The sequence below is a fragment of the Varroa destructor genome, unplaced genomic scaffold, assembly GCF_002443255.2.
Source record: "Varroa destructor unplaced genomic scaffold, Vdes_3.0 BEIS01000002.1, whole genome shotgun sequence".
Taxonomy (NCBI): Eukaryota; Metazoa; Arthropoda; class Arachnida; order Mesostigmata; family Varroidae; genus Varroa; species Varroa destructor.
In genome coordinates, this window is record NW_019211455.1 from 25,141,378 (window position 1) to 25,153,105 (window position 11,728).

The window sequence follows — 11,728 nt, forward strand, 5'->3', positions numbered from 1 at the left end:
CCTGTTGGTATTGGTTCGTAATCTTGCAAAACATTATATCATTAGACAATAAGTGCGAACCCAAAACAATTACGAAAAGGATCAGATCCGATCACTTACATGTATCGTACATACCGACGTCACGCGAACGACACTAGTGCTGCAATATCAAAGAAAGCCAGAGCGAGAGAAGGCAAAAACAAGGTCACACAATAAGCTAACGTCTGCTCCGTCGAGTAAAGCTGTATAATAGCAAAAGCATAGCGCGCTTATATTAGCGCCAGCATATTATAAGACGGTAAGCCAGCAATACCAGATAAACGGATTTATCGTTGCTATTCGTAGCTCATGATCCTGATAAACCGTCTGACAAAGATATACTAGTTGTGTTATAAGTAGATACAGTTGATCATGCGACACTTGCATCATTCTCATTATCCAGAGTTTCTTCAAGGAACTCAGACGACTCTGTTCCTCGCATAAGGTGTTTCTTCAGAAAAACAAACATATTAGACCTGATTCCGCTACAGAAGCAGTTGAGGTTGTCTGCAACACCTAACGGTGGGTCACTTTATCTCTGCAAAATTGAATTCTCTAAATATATTAATTTTTTTATTTATATTTTAATAATAGAAACGTTGTTTTCCGCTTACATTTACTACAGCTTAATAGCATTGTAAGTTTCGGCATCATCACCTTTCGTCTCATGTATATATATATATATAGTTCATATTTAGTCTTGTTCATGAATTTCTATTCTTATGGTACATAAATGCACGGTCATATGGCACATATATGCTCATAATGCACATAAAGGTTGCACAGATTGGTCCTGAAATCTCTAATCGACAATTCATTAAGGCGCTACATGAGCTTAAGTGCTCGGTAGGTTCAGTCCTAATCGGTCAATACCGCTTTTGACTAAACTATTTTTTAGTCTCATCGACATCACCACACAGCTGTGATAATGCTATAAAAGATACTGCCGTCGTCGCCCCGTAGCAAAGGTACTGACTGTCTGAAATTAGAAAATCTCCAAGCGTCTTTCAGCCAACCTTGAAAGAAGTACCAATTAGTAGGAAGCACCACAGTATTAATTTCGATTCGTTCCTGTAGAAATGATGGCCGCCTTTCTTGTAAACGCAAATTTCACACCAGCAAGACGAGCATCACTACCTGAAGCCCAATGCGCACAACGTATTTGCTAGTCGCCCAGAAAAATACAATGCAAAATTAACGTGCCACATGTATATATATATATATACGAAAAAATTCGCGCGAGCTGTCCTACCAGAGACCCACTGTCGACTAAACCACAAATTCTAAGGAATAATGCAAAAATATAACGTTGTATTGTATAATGAAGGACTATGTGACTATGAAATGCGATAAAAAAGCGTTCGTCTCCCGGTCATAGGTGGAGCGGTGGCAAGGCTTATATAAAAAGGCAGTTCAAGTGTGGTCCTCTTTAAAGGGGGTATGGAATGGAGAAATGTAAAAGCAAGACGATGACTTGAAACCCACTGACAGTGCAGATGCCAATGATACTTAGAATATAAACCTGTTTACGAAACCTGAGGAACCGAACCTAAGACATGAGGTTGTTGGTAGCTTAATGAGAAATAACGAGGTGTGTTTTAGGACAAGAAAAGATACTATCAATATGCCAACAATTCCGGAGGAACACGTGCAGATGAGGCGTGGCTAAGATATGTAAGGTGCGCACGTCATGACTACCGTAGCAGCGGCTTAAAAATCTCAGGAGTCGAAAGTTATGGATCAGGCTGGCAAAAAAGATAAGCCTCTGTAGATGTTTCCTTCTAAATGCACATGTATTTATCGATACGTAGAAAACATTAAAGGAAAAAGCGCAAGGGGATTTTAGCAGCTTCAGTGCGTAATACTATTACTCTCTTTATAAACCTTTCTTCTATTATTAGTACTTGGCGACTGTTATTCTGCGATACGTCAGCACCAGCTTCTTATTTCTTACCGCTTTTTGGCTACCCCGAAAACAGCCTCGTGGCGCCCTCTTCTGCGTTAACCTAATGCTATTGTGAACCTCGTCGACGGTAGAGCTTATCCCATCAGGTGGCTTTGATGCTGTCTTGCTCTTACTGGAAACGCACTACGGATCAAGGATCATCATATCCTGGATTTCTCCAGAAGCAGCAACTCCAGTAACTCAAGACGTCTTCGACATTGACGACGACGACGACGACGACGACGATGACAGCGCTCCACGCTAGAGCTCAACTGAGCTTACAGGGGCAGCAAGCCCTGTGTTACGAGACAGGTTGATGAGCCAACCAAAGGTCTTGTTTATAGTGATATAGATCTCCATCTTTACAAAGCCAAATACCTAGCTTCTAGCTTTCTAGGCTGATACCAATGCTGCCGTCTTCCTTACTACCCAGTTGGTGACACACCTTGTTCATCATCATAGCTACTGCTTGCAGTAGCCCGCTTGTTTCTGTAATCTCATTAATACCTAAAGCAGATAAGCCTGCCTCGTGTCACGCAATGAACAAGCTTCATCAGTTATCAAAGAAAAATAGTTAGTTTCAGTTATTGTGTCAATAAATATATCCTTTTTATAAGGATTAACATTTTATCTATATACATTTCCGTATATATTATAGCCGAAACAATGTAAGGGTAGGAGTTTCCATTTCAACCTGTGTTGAGTTAAATGACATTGTTCGTATCCCCTGTCTTTGAACTCCAAGGCGAGCGCTCCAAAAATGAGCTTCGATTCCACTTCCTATCGCTGATCTAAGTACCATATCTGTTTTTCACCATATCACCCATGAGGATCTCAAAAGGGCGTGTCGATCACGACAGGTACACCGACGTCCTTCCTTAAACTATGGTTACCACCCAGCTATCACTACAGCCAATTAGCACTCATTAAATGCACAATGAAATAGCCATTGTAGACTTTTCCAGATGTACCGATCTGTAAACTGTAGACTTAGCACTTAATGTTGACAGTAAAGAGAAACTTTGATAGTGTGTCTATGCATATACATATAAACATTGTCCTTCGAGTCTGTTTATGAATTTTAATTCAGCTCCATCCTAGATTATTTTTCGAAATGAAATAAAGGTTTTTTTACTCTATAAGGAGTTCATCGAATGTGCGCTTTCTGTCGAAAGTAGGATTTTCCATTTTTCTTTTAAATTTAGTCCAGAGTGGCATTGGATTTGATTCGTAAGTAATCATGAATATTTTGATGTAACATGCCGCTGTAGATGTTCTGTTTCATTTGCTTCTGTTTCTTAGTACACCTACAAAAAAGGCTGCGCTTCAGAGTAAACTTTCCGTTTGACCCAACCCATAAAAAACTAAATGGTATACTAACAGTACCCACAGGTACATTTGACCTCGTCCATTTCGTGTCCTGTTTCTTCCTTTCTCATTCGATGTCTGCATTATTTCAGAAGGCCCACCGATTACTACCGACAAATATATACGTCGTTCTTTACGGCTTTCGAAGTCGACAGACGGACGAACTTGACCTCAAGTAAGTATATACGATGTTTTTTTATACGCGCTGCACACAACACGTATAGGGTAACAGTGCGAGCTGCCCACCCATACACGATACATCCACGCTTTTCGTAACAGCGACAGCGGCACACAGCATTGGTGAGCGCAGAACTGCGTGCTTTTACATCAAAACCAACCTCATCATGACTTCTGCCTTTCTTACACATGGATTGCATCGATTTCCTATGCCCGGCGTTCCTCCTACTTTCCATGTATCGTCGGCGCTCCCGCTGCTTCTGTTGGTACCCGCCCATCGCTAGTCTCTATTATAGGCCAGCTATTTTCTCCTCTTCTAGTTGAAATATTTTGAGAGAAGAGGGCAAGTTACGCCCAGCTGCGATACATCCCGTTCGCGAAGCGCGTCGGAACTAATTTCGAAAAGAGCGGACGTTAAGAAAGAAAGACATTACAACCTACGCATTTAAGTGAACTTCATAGCATCTTGGACTCCGGGTCCGGTAAGCATTAAAAGGCTCAATATACCGCGCGGCATTAGCAGCGTCTTGTGAAGAATCGAAGACAAAACATTCGCGTACGGATCAACATTTATTAGGCAGATGGCTTCGATGAACGATAGAAGAAAAGCGAAGAACAAACGCTGACGGTGGGATGGAATGATTAAAAAGTCGACCAATAGAGAACAGTTTGAATATGTCGAAGTTTCATAACGAGGAACGAGAACGTGTAACTAAAATCGTTCGTAAGTGCCTGATATAAGGACAATATTGTTTATTGACCGAAGACCTGTTGAGCCTAGCGGCGCATAAACTCAAGTGCGGCGCGTAAGTTGCCGTGGCTTTTTTAAAATAGAACCAAGTATATGTTAGTGGCGCATGAAGACGTTTTTAAAGTAGATTGCCTATTATTTCAATATAGTTAAAATGGTCAGCTCATTCAACTGTTAAAATTAAATCATTTATTTTGATCAAACGCTGCGCAATTTCGGAGTTCGATTGAGCATTTTAGCTTCCTGCCCTAGTTTGATACTGTGAGATTACTGATCTGAATCGTCCCCAGAGGCCACTGTACACAAAATTTAAGAAGGCCAAGAAGTGGATGGGTCGTCTTTCAGAGTGGTCACACGATGCTTAAATGAAGTGACCCAATTGCACCATTCACGTACGAAGTGGGGTTTCGTACTAACGATAAATCTGTTTGTAAACACTCATACCTCGCTAAAGGAGCCATTCACCTGCATTTACATCCGTTATGAGCATTACTACACCTGCAACTTCAAAACAAATTACAGAAAGTAACCAGAATAATTTTTGGTTTCTGCCATTTTTGTATGGCCGAGTTTTATTTAAGAACTCTTGTTGCTTCCGCACACTTGCCATAGTGCAGGAATTATGCAAATACCGTTTAATTACATATAAATAAAGGACGCCCGATAGATCGATGCTAAACTTGTCATAGTCGGGGAGCAAACGTTCCTATGTTCATTTTGTTCATTAAATTAAAAAACAGAAATATATGAAATAGGAGTAAAGCAACAGCGAGATTAAAGAATGATATTTAGCATGACACGGATGTTAGTCAATAAGAGGCGCAGCAGAAGTACGTTGAACTGTAGTTTTAGATACGACGCCAAAAAAAACGCATACATACACACGAGCTTCGTTTTGTTTGTTGTCGTTATACTCGTAACCACAAACATTTAATGCCATAAGCAATCTCACGATGCTTTTTGTCCATCTTAGAATTTAGAATGTGTCTTTACTTTAGAATGTGTCCATCTACTATAAACTACAAACGGAAATCTATAGAGCTGTGATTTCGTCACGATAATTTAAACATATCGATCTCTGCGTACATATCTATATGACTGTACCGCTGTTCTACGTGTTTTCGTTTCCAGGCCGGGCGATACGGTGACTGTAATCGACACGTCAGATCCAGACTGGTGGCAGGGAAAGTGCATGGGCAAAGTGGGATTTTTCCCTTCAAAGTACGTCGCAAAACTGCATCCCGGCGAACGTGCGCTGCAAGTTGTGCACCCCATTCAGGTGGCTGAGCAACCTGGCCTTGGAGGACCTGACAACCCTGGAGGCCCAGGAGGATCTTCTGCCAAACTCGTGAGGGATCAGGTGCATCTATTTGTCTTGCCCCTTATTGCAGGCCTTAAGGCAGCAACATTTGTTTGTAATGCCAACAAGTCGAACATGACGTTCTGGAATAATTTGTCTATTTTGTTTATTCGCCACTATGTCTTGAACCGACATTTTTCATAGTTCAGTCTAAAGTCTGGCTTATATAAAGGTGGACGCTTTCAGGGGGTTTCTGAGCAGTCTTCCATATAAATAAAAAAAAAAAAAACAGCATCTGCTTATGATTCGTAATAGTCGGTGTGCGTTTATCCTCTTCGATGTTGAAAAAATGAATACATTCATTGTTTTTGCCGGCGATGTTTTGTTAAACTGCTATCATTCGTGTTTCAGAAGAGACATGAATACGTAACAGATTTCAACAGGACTAGTAAGAAGAACGAAGTGCGCATATTAATTGTTTAATTATCTGAGCTCACGATTCTGTGTTAAATTTTCAGTTGACGAAATTTAGGGGACAATATATAATCTCGATTCCATTTTGAGCTGAGGAGTTATGATATGCAAGGTAATCGCTCCTAAAAGATTTTTCTCATTTAGTGCACAGCGGATAATGATGACTTTGTTTGTCACTTTCAACTAATAAGCCTACCCTAACATTTCACAAGGTATTCGTGGTTCTCAATAGGTCACGGCTGAAAAATGAAGCAGCGACCTTGAAGGTTGATTTGCATTTGCCAGCTGAGGGCATGGTTAATCCTAATCTGGCTCAAATTGTAAAATTGAATTTTAATAAGTCAAAGCCGTGCCTCGATCTACAGAATTAGTTGTCCGATTCGCTTGAAGGCACGACCTGATAAATGAACGAACACGATTATTTGCTGTCGCCCTGTTTCCCTAGTTTGTGGCATTTTACTTTGGTCCTTCACATAGAGGTTCCTTTATCGATATTATTTTACAATGAAATGTATGGCATCTGTCGATACATTTCATTGTAACGGCTCTGATTCTACATTTTTACGTGTGTCTTAAATGCGCCTATTGTTCAAGCAAGCTACAAATAGAGTAGGTTCCGTATTGACACGTAAGGCTAATCAGATTTTAATTTGAAGAGTGAAATTCAAGCCGACCCACTTTTAGCTCTATCCCCGTCCACTGGATGGGTTGCGCGTGAAGGTTGTTCAAGTGTATAGTATCTTTTTTCTCTTACCTAATGCCTAATTGACCTTCTTACGAGGCTTTAAGCACATATGTAAAAAAATATACTCCTCTAAACAAACCCTTCAGTACAGTACCCGCCGTCCGTATGCTATTTGCAAAGGCATCAACATTTTGCTGGTATGAACCTTGCTCGCGCTGTACTCAAACTACGGAACTGTGTTTTTCTTTTGCTTCTGCTCTAATTACATTGTTAAAGTCGAGTGTTGTGGAGAGCAGCGGCGGGGACCTCGATTAAGCTTTGACAGCTTTTTCTCAAAGTAAAATTGGGCTAATTATGTGCACACGAGCCCAATGGGACTGATGCACACGCGTCGACGGTCGAGACAAAGCTTTTCAAAAATTAAAAACGATTATTAATATCTGGCTTGATAACTTACCTCTGAGCGAAATGATAAGGCCAAATTTTGAAAAAGGCCTTACATATTTCATCTATTTCGAGTGTGACGAAACAATATTAAGTTTTTTTATAAAATTTTTTCATAACAGGCCTTGCAGCGTTCAGGTTAACGCATTTAACGTTCTGTTAAGAATGTATTGCTAAAAATGTCGTTGTGCTCCTGGGTTTCTTTGAACAGCATTCAATGTCCAACTAACAAAAACTCTGACTGACCGGATATATAGTAACTTTCGCTGCTGAGAACAACTGCCATAAGTTCTGTGCAATTGATTGCATGATAAATATCATCTACCTACCTACCTACCTACCTACCTCATACTGATTTTACAAGAGAATCAACGGTCACCTATCCAAGAAACGGAATTGGTGATGCGACGCGTGAAGCATTAAAGGTCGCCACTTCTTTGCAAACAGATGCAGACACTTTTTAAATTTGCTATCGTATTGTTATGGTTAGTGAATATATATTTACTGTCCTTTATTTTTATAATATAATAATGACGACCGTTTTTATTCTTGTTCCTTAATACGATTTATTATTAACGGACGTGGCCCTTCGAAGCCATTAAACGAAGTAGTCCAAATAAAAATTCCTAGAGCATATTAGCATCCCCCACCGCATTAGTGTACTACAGAGTTCTCTCATTCGTATTATTTCTGTATTGCAGATTGTAATTCAAGTGGGCGAAGAATTGGAAGGGGGCCGTATTCTCGTACGGACTGGGATAAGCGACCGAGCGCTGCCTGTGCCCCTCAAGTACCTGCAAGAGATTTAAAAAGCGGAGTAGGGAAGGCTAAAACGAAAACAAAAAAGAAAAAGATGGCTTCTTGAATCGAATGAACGAAAGATTATGAACGCCAGATATTATCGAAAACAAGACGAGGCTCGTTCCAGTTAAGAGGTCCAGTGTAAGCCATTCATTTATTTGTAGGGTTATCGACGATAAGCTGAATTTCGCCGCCTGTTACGTCAAAGCCATCATTGTATTTCAGCAGAAAGCAAAGTAAGCTGTATACGACGTTAATCGATAACCTAAGAGCACAGACGGCTGGAACGAGCTTGACACAACTAGAGCGCCATAAATCAATCGCCTGATCTGAAAGATTCGAGATATCAGAAATTCAACATGGTAGATACATTACTTATAGACAAATACATAAACAATTATATACCTAGATATACCGACGATACCAACGGCAGTAACCAGCCATTCAACACAGAACCGAGATAGCCTATACAAAGGATGAAGGAATCTAAAGAAAATAGGCAGACCAACTACTACACCTATAACTGCAATAGGAAAAATCGAGACGTACGAAACAGAGGGGAGGGCTGAGGTTTCGTTGAAGCAAATTATGTGTCTCTTAAACCACTTCTGAGCGACGGGTGTGGAACGCGTCCAATGTGTATGTAGAGTTTCTGATTAAGTGTAGTTTCCGAGAGAATGAAACAGACCAGTTTTACTAACTATCTCGACTAGCTTTAGACAAGGTAAGAGGAAAAGGAACACTGAGGCGGATCTGCGGAAAGAAACATAGCGAATAAGATGAACAAAGTAGGGAGGGACAGAGGAATGGAATAGATCGCAGAGATATATGGCGCTTCTGGTACACACCACGGCACATATTGATACTCGAAAAACTTAAAGAAGTAGAAAAAGAATTGCCTGTCTCCTTGGTCCAGGAAGAACGCAAGACTGGCTCTTAACGAACACAGGTAAGGATAAAATGCGCTATACAACGACGAGTCAAATTTACAAGCAAAGCCAGATCAGGAGTCGGAAGCAAGAAGCGATGCGCGAATTATCATCTATGCCGCGAAATATCTACTTTTTGAAGTAATGATGTATTATAAACAAACAAAAGGAGAGACAAAAGTTGCAAAAATATCGAGGAAGCAACACCGGCAGTAAACAGCGGCAGTGGCAAATACGATTACGGAATAAGAAAACGTGTCGTCATTCTAAAGCGATACCCAAGTCGCAGGACGAATATTCAAAGAACCCTATGCTGAACTTATCAAGAAAAACGAAGAACCGCAAAATAATGACACTAAATAAGACTAGGAAAATGGAAGAAACCAACTAATAGATCACCACCATCACGCGCGCTGCTCGTGTAATATTTTCCAAAAAAAAAAGGCAGACCGGCTAGATGAGCGATAATAATAGTAGTAAGCATAATACTGATGAGATGAATGTGTATGTATATATATATATGTAGGGAGGCGAGGAGGGAGAGAGAGGGAGCGGGGGTAATAAAAACAAATATATACATCTTTAGAAGCTTCATAAACACGTTGTGATTCGCCTTATGGGTTTGCCTATTTTCCTTGTGGCGAATGACGCCTAGGAAGACATAGTTTGAAAATACGCACGTAGCTAAACAAGACAAACCTGGACCAGGAAAGTTCATGACGGAAGAAAAATATTAATTTTACATTTATAGTCAAGGAGGAGAGAAACAATGTTCGTTTTAAAAATCGCCATTATAAATAATACGACAATGAAATTCCTTAACTAATACATAGCCCTTCTTTAGCCTTCTTCTGAGACGGGCCTGTACTGGCATAATGATACGACAATGAAGACTGCAAGAAATACCTTAAAGACTGGTATGGGGAGCCTCAAAAACACGATATACAACAGTCAAGTAAGAGATCAGAGCATTTTTCGATTAAGTGCACGTTATTGATAAGTCTAATGAGTCGAAGGTGCGATGTACGAAAAGATTCCGAGACATGTACGACTCAGTATAGCATTCAATACAACATAATGTATGTTTTCTACACGCACGATAGTGTAGGAACGTCGGCTTCTCATTGCTACACATACGCTGGCCTACTGTGTAGCGAATTACAGCCACACTGCAACGAAAGGCAAAATATAACCCCTGTTTTGAACAGTTTAATTTTATCCGAAATGACGTAAATAAGTTGTAATTTGGTTCAACTTGGACTGGCAAAGTGAATGATAACGAGGGTTGCTGCCGTGACGTCAGGTAGCACGCTATTCACCTTGTTTCTAACCGATTTTCCCCCTCAAATTGAGGATTTGTTGCATTGGCAATAACCTGTAATAGCGCCGCTAGCTCCTTCCTACCTGTGACCTAACAGCTAAACAATACTCTATTAGATACCTGTTTATAGAGGCATTGTTTCCAAAAGATCTTCGAAGAAAATCAATCCTACATCTTCAGATTCTCCATATACAAAGTACATGAGAAGAGACGAAATACGACTGAAAAATTTGCGGGGACACTGTTTTGCCGCACCAGCTAGGTATCGTTCGTGATACAAGCAGTGGCAATTGCTAAGTTACTTAAGCTGAGTTTGTTGACCACTGATAATATCATAATGTTAATGGACTTACGTCGATGTAAGTTTGAATCAGAGAGCCGTTACCGGTAAAGGAGAAAAGTACATTGCTTAAACATATGGTTTGTACATCTATAAGGTGATTCTAGCTAATTAAGAGGGAGGAAGAGAGAGAGAGAGAGAGAGAGAGAGAGATTGCTTGACTGACTGTGGCTAGAGGATTTCCCACCACTCACCTAACGCGTTTCTATACTATAATATTTATTACAACAGCAGAAAACACAGATGAGGGTCAGAGCGCTGTGGTGCACTAGGCTGAGGCACTTTTTGGCAAACTAACGTGGTAACAAGTGGTCGAACTGTTGTCTCGGTACGGCAATATATCGCGCTGGATCGACAGCTGATTAGAAAAGAAATCGGGCCGCTCTACGTCCGTATAGTCTCTAGAGAAAATTTCTTCTCCTTAAGAAAGAAAGCTAACTATCTCCAGCAGGGCTTGATACTCGCATCGTTGTTAGGACATAGTATATGTATATATGTGAGTAACGATACGGTAACGGTACAGTATATTCGAGGATGGTAACAAGAGGCTCCTATCCGACAACAAAATAACAGGATGTTGTTACATTTCGCATATATAAGTGAAACTACCATCAGAAGAATCTAAGGAGTCAATCAGCTATAGCAAACATACCATAATGAAAATAGCATACGAAACACTACCATATGAGACCTATAAAACGAACAAACTGATTTGGAAACGAAACGCGTCGGATCGACCAACCTATAAACGATTACGACCATTTGAAAACGATCTTTTACTGTTACTGTTTATCTAAATGTTGCTATAGTGATAAAAAAAAAATGGTGCAAAAATTACGCCAATCGAGCAACTACTGTTTACTCGTCTAGTGCTTATAGGCTACCTATTCGCTGTGAGCAAACGAGTCCTCCTAGTTCAGCCCCCTATACACTCGCATAGCTCCAACCACATAAATACACTTAAAACCACTTGCAATTATTCTTTCAATATTATTAGTGTGTACATATTGTCAGACTCTGATCTAACAAGGGCTAAAACGAGACGTGAGCGAATCTGAATGGAGGCTTTTTCTTGCTTCCACCTCAAGCACTGGCCTCCTCGGATCATCGACACATACACGAGTGTTGTAGTGTCTTTAGATATAGCAAACTAGAATAGTGCATATTCTAGATAT

The 11,728-nt window shown here is 40.3% G+C and overlaps 1 protein-coding gene and 1 long non-coding RNA gene across 12 annotated transcripts in view; one reads left to right on the forward strand and one right to left on the reverse strand.

Annotated features, from left to right (window-relative positions):
- The window catches only part of Stacl (SH3 and cysteine-rich domain-containing protein), a 148,125-nt gene extending 138,411 nt beyond the window's left edge, over nucleotides 1-9,714 (forward strand). For 3 of the 8 annotated variants that reach the window (XM_022793958.2, XM_086979228.1, XM_022793961.2), the window contains 3 exons: nucleotides 3,424-3,506; nucleotides 5,391-5,619; nucleotides 7,864-9,714. In XM_022793958.2, the coding sequence (XP_022649693.1) occupies nucleotides 3,424-3,506; nucleotides 5,391-5,619; nucleotides 7,864-7,971 (420 nt within the window). In that variant the 3' untranslated portion in view covers nucleotides 7,972-9,714. The other 5 variants (XM_086979229.1, XM_086979230.1, XM_086979227.1 and 2 more) reach the window with 5 other exon arrangements.
- LOC147757574 (uncharacterized) overlaps nucleotides 7,703-11,728 on the reverse strand; it is a 22,884-nt gene continuing 18,858 nt past the window's right edge. For all 4 annotated transcript variants that reach the window (XR_015320385.1, XR_015320386.1, XR_015320384.1 and 1 more), the window contains one exon: nucleotides 7,703-8,292. This is a non-coding gene — a long non-coding RNA (uncharacterized LOC147757574). The remainder of the gene's footprint in view (nucleotides 8,293-11,728) is intronic.